This window comes from Nothobranchius furzeri, chromosome 11 (genome assembly GCF_043380555.1).
Source record: "Nothobranchius furzeri strain GRZ-AD chromosome 11, NfurGRZ-RIMD1, whole genome shotgun sequence".
Taxonomy (NCBI): Eukaryota; Metazoa; Chordata; class Actinopteri; order Cyprinodontiformes; family Nothobranchiidae; genus Nothobranchius; species Nothobranchius furzeri.
Window position 1 is genome coordinate 52,043,084 of NC_091751.1, and position 8,357 is coordinate 52,051,440.

The 8,357-nt window shown below is 38.9% G+C and overlaps 1 protein-coding gene across 1 annotated transcript; it reads left to right on the top strand.

The window, feature by feature from the left end:
• The first annotated feature begins 2,942 nt into the window (after positions 1 to 2,942).
• LOC139061792 (zinc finger CCHC domain-containing protein 12-like) lies at positions 2,943 to 7,716 on the top strand. The gene is made up of 2 exons (XM_070541675.1): positions 2,943 to 3,470; positions 3,567 to 7,716. The coding sequence occupies exon 2, from the start codon at positions 5,100 to 5,102 to the stop codon at positions 6,735 to 6,737; it is 1,638 nt and encodes a 545-aa protein (XP_070397776.1). The 5' UTR covers positions 2,943 to 3,470; positions 3,567 to 5,099; the 3' UTR covers positions 6,738 to 7,716.
• The last annotated feature ends 641 nt before the right edge of the window (positions 7,717 to 8,357 follow it).

Consider the following 8,357-nt stretch of genomic DNA (forward strand, 5'->3'; position numbering starts at 1 on the left):
TTGTTCAACACGTAAAAAAACTGTCTGTTTATCAAATGTTGGAATTTTACCATGAAATTCAAAAATAAATGACTTTTTATCATTCTTATTTACCACAACTCAGTACATCAATTCACAGTGTTTGAAATGTCTTCCCACAGTAGCTGAGCCAACCTGACTAACTCCTTGGTTTGCTAAATTTGTATAGAAGCTGTCCATCATGTGTAGATCTGACATTGGGCATCTGAGTGAAGGAAAGTGACATGCTCTGCTGCAGGAGGACAACTATGTGTTAATGCTGGTTTAGAAAGGCAACAATCAATTTACAATTCATCTAAAAAAATCAAGCTCAAAAAACAATGTGTGATTGCTAGAGTTTTAAACCTTTGATGCATGAATTATGAAATCTTCAACCATGATGTTTTAAACAATGTTTTCATTCATCTTTAGGTGTGAATGAAACAAATTTAATATTTACATATTTTTGTAACATTTTATTTACACATAGTTTATTATATGTCCACCTCAGTGGACAGTGTGCATTCTGAACATGAAATATGTTGGCTTGACTTACTGAAGTCCAAATGGAGGGGCTCAAATGCAATAAAGTGTTCAACAGCTGTGCTTAATAGCAAAAATAAATAAATAAGAATTTTGAGTACCTGTCCACTCTAGTGACCATTATGCATCAAAGGGTTAAACCAAACAAGCCCAAAGTTGTAGCCTAGAAATCTAGACCAACTGTAGAAATAGCAAAACATTTTTCTAGTTGTGCTCCACAGTCTACAACGAAGAAAAACTACAAAGACGTCATTGGCTCAAGAATGTATCCCTTTTGAAATGGCTTGGGCATCATCTTTGGACCATTTAGACTTTAGCTTTTCTTTGAGACATGAGCAGATAGAGGTACTTAAGTTCTTTATTTAGAAAAAAAAAGGAATGTATATTCTTCTACGTCTTAGTCTTCTTCTTCCTCTTAGTCTTCTTTGTATTCTTCTTAAATGTTGTCTCCTTCTATGTATTTGTCTCCTACATCTTCTTAGTTTTTTTATCTTTTTCTTCACCTTCATCTTCTTTATCTTCTTTTTAGTCTTCTTCTACATCTTAGTTTGCTTCTTTGTCTTAGTCTTCCTATTCTTTTTAAGTTCTGTCTCTGTATTCTTTTTAGTCTCCATGTTTGTATTTTTCTACATTTTATTCTTAGTGTTTTTCCTCTTCTTCATCTTCTTGCATCCTTGTATCCTTCATCATTTTTGTCTTATTCTATGTCTTCTTATTATTCTTTTTAGTCTCTGTCATCTACATCTTCTAAGTCTTTTTTGTATTCCTCTTAGTCTTCATCTACGTATTTGTCTTTCTTTTCTTCCAGTCTTCTTAATCTTTTTGTATTCTTCTTAGTCTTCTACATCTTAGTCTGCTTTTTTTGTCTTTGTCTTCTTTGTATTCTTTTTAGTCTTCCTATTATTCGTCTTTCTCTACGTCTTAGTCTCTTCGTATTTTTTTTAGTCTTTGATCTTTGCCTTCGGCTTTGTCCTAGTCTACATCCTCTTCTACGTCTTTTTTGTAATCTTGTCAGTCATAGTCTTCTTCGTCTTCTGCCTTTTCAATGGAGTATGGCAGACTGCCCGACTGACTGATTACCATAGCGATGAATACGTCAAGTTGTTCATATTGGTCCTAGCGCTGTCCAATTGCTTACGGAGTCGACTGGGTTCTTTTGTCATGGCCAGACTTTATATTTACATATTTAGGATGGCTTGCCAGGCTACCAAAGCTTTTCCTAATGAGCAGACATGGAAACACTACTATTTGAATGGCAGTCATACTGCAAATTATGATAACGTATTGTAAATAAGATCATTTTTAAATACATCATAAAAGAGTTTTGTTCAAAGTTAAAATAAGTGAAGAATTTTTCAAGCTATTCAGGTCCTCTGAAATCAGTCTTGTATGTCGGACTGCCCTCTCTATTTTCATGCTGTTTCCCAAATTGCTGTGAGTTGGGCTTGGATTTTAACAACATCCCATCAAAATGTTAATACAGTCCATTGGAATGCAATGGCGTTATTGTTAGCAAACTGCAACGGCTGCAGCGTTTTGCCACAATGGTCCACACAGTGCATACAAAAGGACTGTTATGTTTACACAAACTTGTATTACCTGATAAAATGAAGAGCAAGGGTCTTTCATACAACCTATAGTGTTTGGTTGTGTGAATATTCATGATAAAATCCATGGGTTTGTTTGTGTTTTGGGGGTTGCTATGCTTTTGTGTTGGGTTTTGTTAAGATTGCTCATGAGTTTATGTTGTAGATTTGTTTAATGCACCTATCTGCTCACATTTAAATATGGTTTAAGGCATTCCTTCACAGCAAAGGCAACCAGCTCTTTCACTGTTTGCCTATGAAAAAAATTTGTATTTCTTCAGCTTTTGACCAAGGAAAAGAAATGGAGGATGACGAAGAAGCTGCTGTGCTGTGCCTTTTACGAAAAGAGGAAAGGCACTTTACAAAAGATTTCTTCACATTATTTGAGCCACCCATCGATAAAGATGATTCACGGGCCAATTGATTTTAACTCTAACTGGGTCACTATAAAAGCTAATAACAAAAACAATGCATGTTATTTTAGCACAAGTACCACTTCATTCTGATTGGCAGCAAGGAATGCGACAAATCACTGCAATCAAGACCAGAAAACAATATTTTTCAAGCTGAATATTGCATATTTTCTCTATCCTACTTGAGCAGTATGAAACTTTCATACCATCATCCAATAACCTACAAATGAATCAGTTGAGAGGAAATGACTGAAGGCCTTAAATTATTGCTCCAAATTTGAATCCTCTTGATACACTGAGATGTTTTGAGTGGTGCTTTTGTTACATATTTGTTGTAAAGTGTTATGTGTCTCTGCTTTGTTTCTCTGATAGCTGTGTTCCCTTGTTTGTTGTGTAACCCAGAAGCTAGAACCTTAATGAGGTATTAACTAATTGGCTTACTAATATGATCCATCCTCAATTTAGATAAAATATAAAATATAAATTAAGGAAATTAACAATACTAATTAATAGATATCTAATTAACTAATAGATAATTTCATAATGAATTATTGGAAGGGTGAATAACTAAAATAACGAGTTCAATATTAAACATCGGTTAAAACAAGAATCTTGAACATCACTAACAGAAACAGAAGAGGAAAGCTGTATACTATTGGTCCAGGTGGGAATCTGAAATTTCATTGGCTGAGAGAAATAAGTCCCGCCTCCGCGAAATAAAACCGTGCGACGCAGCTGAGCGAGAGGAGAGACAAACGGCTGTGCAGCACGCAGATACAGAAAGCAAAGACTGAGCGGTTAGAGAGAGAGAGAGAGAGAAAAAAAAACAACGGTCGAGGCCGTGAAGAACCCTGATTTGGGTGCCGCATAGATAGAGGGAGAGGCGGACTTGACTCCTTCTAATAAGAGCTAGGAACTTGGAACCAACGCGGTGAGTAAAGAAAAAAGAAGAGAAAAAGCTAACGATGCAACTTAAAAAAAAAAAAGGAAACTTAAATAGCTTATCAAATTAATTCCATTCTTATAGATTTGTGTGGAGACGACAGAGTGAACCAATCCTCTGTAGGAGGGAACCGTTGGAGCGCGTTGGTGAGTGAATGAGATTAAATTCAGTAAATTATTAAATTCAAAAAGCTAATTACAGCAACCGAGGTGACAGCAGTGGGCTGCTAGACGTTAGATCCCAGGAGTTAACATCTCAAACTACCAGTTAACGGTGGTAGGGCATATAGGAGTTAACGGCTCAAACGGCCAGTTAACGGCGGTAGGGCATATGGGATTCCCAGGAGTTAACGGCTCAAACCGCCAGTTAATGGTGGTACGGCCTAGATGTACAAGGTCCTCAGGGGCGTTATAGCTAACGCCATAGAATTAGCAATGCGTCCCTTAACCAAACATTTAATAATAAAAAAAATAGATAAATAAAAATAAATAAAAGCTAACTGATTAGGGAGGAATTATTTTACAAAGGTGGACCAAAGGACCAGAATTTATATTTTGTTGAATTTTGTTATAGAACATTTTATTTATTTATTTATTTATTTATTTATTTATTTATTTATTTATTTATTTATTTATTTATTTATTTATTGTGTTACAGATATACAAGGTGTCACAATGCTGTATAGAAACACAACTAAATGTATCCTTGTTGTCATGAATGTATTTCTTGTTGAATAGTGTAGAGTAATAGAATCTAACTGAGCCTATTGAGCTGAACAATTGTTGTCATATGTAATTATATTTCCAGAGCTACTGAGAATTATTTTAATAGACAATCAAATTGATGTTATGTTAGTTGAACTGTGAACCCAAACATGATTGGCTATGCCAATAGAGTGAAGCATTTGTTTAAGTCTGTAAGACTTTATGCTGTGATGTGACGAGAAGGGTCGATGCCAACTCGCTAACAGTCCTGTTGTTTACAGGCTGGTTTTTTTTTTTTCCTTGGGTTTGATCCCGACTCCTATGATCACTCACTTGGAACGAGAACTGGATTTCTTCCTGACGAGGGAGATGGCGAGCCTTAACCACTGAACGAACCAGGACATCTCAAGTAACTGAAGAGCAGACTGCTCTCTTCTGTGAACAATCTCAACGGTGCGGTAGGAAAAAATCGCACCACCGGACTCTGACTTTCACCCCAAGCGTGGGGATTTGACTTGACGCCGGCTGACTTGTGACTCATATGATCAAATCTCATACCGAGCATTTTACTATTGTCGATTGTTTTCATCTGTTTTTGTGTGTTATCTTTATGTGTTATATTTCCCATTATTATTAAAATTTAGTATATAAACCGTTTCATGCTATACCCGTGACTCCAGTCATTCTTAAACAACCTCCAATTCTCCCCGAACCTAATTATTGGCCCATTTGTTTATTTTTTCTTTTAATTATCTTATTGTATCCTGTAATCCGGTTACATAAAACTTGGCGAGCCAGCCAGGAGAATTGTAGAGTTGTTACCTTAGCTAACCATTGACTGACATCATAAGAGTGCCTGGAGGTCACAGTGGTTTGCCATTTTGGCATTATTGGTACTTTTGAGTGTTTTAAAATGGAAGTTGTGAAAACAGAAAAGGTCAAAGTTTCAAATGCTGTTTTAATCAGTGGGTTAACTGATACAGACCTTGATAACGAAGTCTTTGGGTTTATGGAAGGATTCGGACCAGTTAACAGGCGCATTAAGTTACCAAACTGTGATCAGATTATTGTGGAGTTTCAACATGAAGCCACTGTTAAGGAATTAAAGAAACAATGTTTACCCTATGACAAACCTTGTACTAGGAACCCAGATGTTTTCTTTCATATTCAAGACCTAGCCAGCGCGTACAGTCTAGAAACTAGCACATCTGCCACTGATGCCTATCTGTCAGAGCTCAGGGACATAGCTGCGCGTAGCAATCAATCATTTAAAGACCTTCTAATGGAGGAACTGGCAAAAATTGGGGAATCTTTAGGAAGGGATACCCATGCATCTGAACCAGTCACTGAACCAGAGCCAATGCTCCATAGTGACCAAGTTACATATTCCCTGCCTTTAACACCAGAAGTTAACTATATGAACAACTCAAAGGACAATTGTCCACCTACAGAGACTGGAAAACAAAACCCTTGCATTCCACCAAATCTTTTAAACACACCTGAGGTTCAGCGAGTTATTGTGGAACACATTGTTAAAAGCAGTGAGGTTATCCCTCCGCCTACTTCACAATACAGACTAAAACCGTTCTCAGGGCGAGTTCCACACCCTTCTTTTGAAACTGACTATGATACTTGGCGTAGTAGTGTAGTGTTATGCATAAATGATCCTTCACTCACCAAGTCCCAAATTGTACGAAGAATCGTGGAGAGTCTGTCAGCCCCAGCAGCGAGCATCGTTAAAGCTCTTAGTCCAAAATCCGACCCGGAAACGTACCTTGAACATCTCGATTCAGCTTACGCAGCTGTCGAAGACGGCGACGAGCTCTTTGCTCGCTTCTTAAACACAAACCAGGACAGTGGTGAAAAACCTTCCGATTACTTTCAGAGGTTATACACCTTGTTAAACCTAGTTATTCAGAGGAATGGAATTTCCTCCAGTGACGCCGACCAGCAGCTGCTCAAGCAGTTTTGCAGAGGCTGTTGGGACAGCTCGCTGATTTCAAACCTGCAACTCGAACAAAAGAAAGACAACCCGCCTCATTTTACAGCACTTCTCCTCAAACTGCGCACTGAAGAAGACAAACAGGCTACTAAAGCAGCACGCATGAAACAACACTCAGGGGCACAACGAACTAGAGTGTATTCAAATGTGCAAACAACATGCTCTCAGAGTAAAAACACTTGTGAACTGGAAATAGATGATAACTGTGATGACTTACGCAAACAAATCGCTGAGCTCAGGAGCCAAATTGCACAGCTTAAGGTTAACAACACAGATAAAAAGGCAAAGAAAACTCAAAAAGAGTCAAAACCCCGTGTGGGGACTAAAATTCCAGATGAGCCCAAACAGATTCAGCAGATAACAGCAGTGGTGCCCAGACCAAAGCCTGGATACTGTTTTAAGTGCGGAGAAGATGGGCACATAGCTTCTAGCTGTAGCAACGAGCCAAATCCAGCACTAGTTGCAACTAAAAGACTTGCTCTTAGACAGAAGCAGCGCGAGTGGGAGATGTCAAAGCCAATTGCTCAGTCTCCTCCTTTAAACCGGTAGAAGCTCCTATCGTGGGACAGATAGGTGCTAAAGTAGAACCAAGTCCCTCTAAGGAAAGGACAGAGAGACTTTTTTGCAAGCCAGTTCATGCTCATTCAGTGCCAAAACTTCCCAAAAGATTAGTGGGTGGGCGATGCACAGCTACAGTCTCAGTTAACAGTGTTGAATGTAATTGTTTACTGGATTCAGGGTCCCAGGTAACCACCATTGCCAATTCTTTTTACCAAGAACACTTACCTGACCTCTCAATTAAACCCATCAGTAATCTGTTAGAAGTCGAGGGCGCAAACGGTCAAGCAGTTCCTTATTTAGGATACATAGAGATAAGTGTCACATTTCCAAAAGAGCTCGATCAGTCTGGACTTGAGTTACCTACCCTTGCGTTAGTGGTTCCGGATATAAGCTCAAACTCTGATACACCACTACTCATTGGCACAAACACACTCGATCCTTTGTATGAGCAATTGTCTGCCAATAACTTACCTGATTCCAAGGCACTCTCTTATGGGTACCAACACGTGCTAAAAGCCTTAGCAGTCAGAAAAAAACAAAGCAAAGATGGACGAGTTGGTGTGGTGAAGCTTCGAGGGAGAACCCAAGAAGTTCTCCCTGCAAATAAAAAACTGTTACTAGAAGGGTTTATGCAACCCAGCCAAAACAAGCATGAGCCTTATGCACTCATTGAACAACCCACCAATGGTTCTCTACCAGGGGGTATAATTGTAGACTGTTGCCTCATTTCCTTACCTTCACATGGTCCATACAAAGTACCTGTTGTACTAAGAAACGAAACTAACCATGACATCACATTACCCACTAACTGTGTGATCGCTGAGTTAGTTAAAGCCGATCGTGTTATGCCATATCCAGAACCTGACAAAAGTGATCAGAAAGTACTTGCGGCGTGTAGTTCGCAGCAACAGACTTCACCTTCAAACCCTCCTCTCAGTTTTGACTTCGGTACTTCGCCCTTGTCCGAAGAATGTAAAGGGAGGATCACCAACAAACTTAACACTTACTCCGATGTGTTTTCGCACCACGATCTTGATTTTGGTCATACACAACAGATAAGACATCACATCAACTTAAAAGACGAGACCCCATTCAAACAGAAATCTCGGCCGATCCATCCACATGATTATGAAGCCGTGAGAAAACATTTGGAAGCCCTCTTGGAAACCGGTATAATAAGAGAGTCGGAGTCTCCATTTGCCTCACCAATAGTGGTAGTTCGGAAAAAGAATGGTGAGGTACGTCTATGTATAGACTATAGAAAGCTTAATCTGCAAACCATTCGCGACGCATATGCCCTGCCTAACTTGGAGGAGTCCTTTTCTGCTCTCGCTGGATCACAGTGGTTTTCTGTGATGGACCTCAAGTCAGGTTACTATCAAATGGAGATGTGTGAAAAGGATAAACCTAAAACTGCTTTTGTTTGCCCGTTTGGGTTTTATGAATTTAACCGTATGCCACAAGGAATAACAAATGCTCCAAGCACTTTCCAACGGGTTATGGAAAAGTGTATGAAGGACATTAATCTGAAGGAAGTGTTAGTTTTCCTAGACGACTTGATCGTCTTTTCCAACTCCTTGGAAGAACACAAAACCAGACTTTCTCACG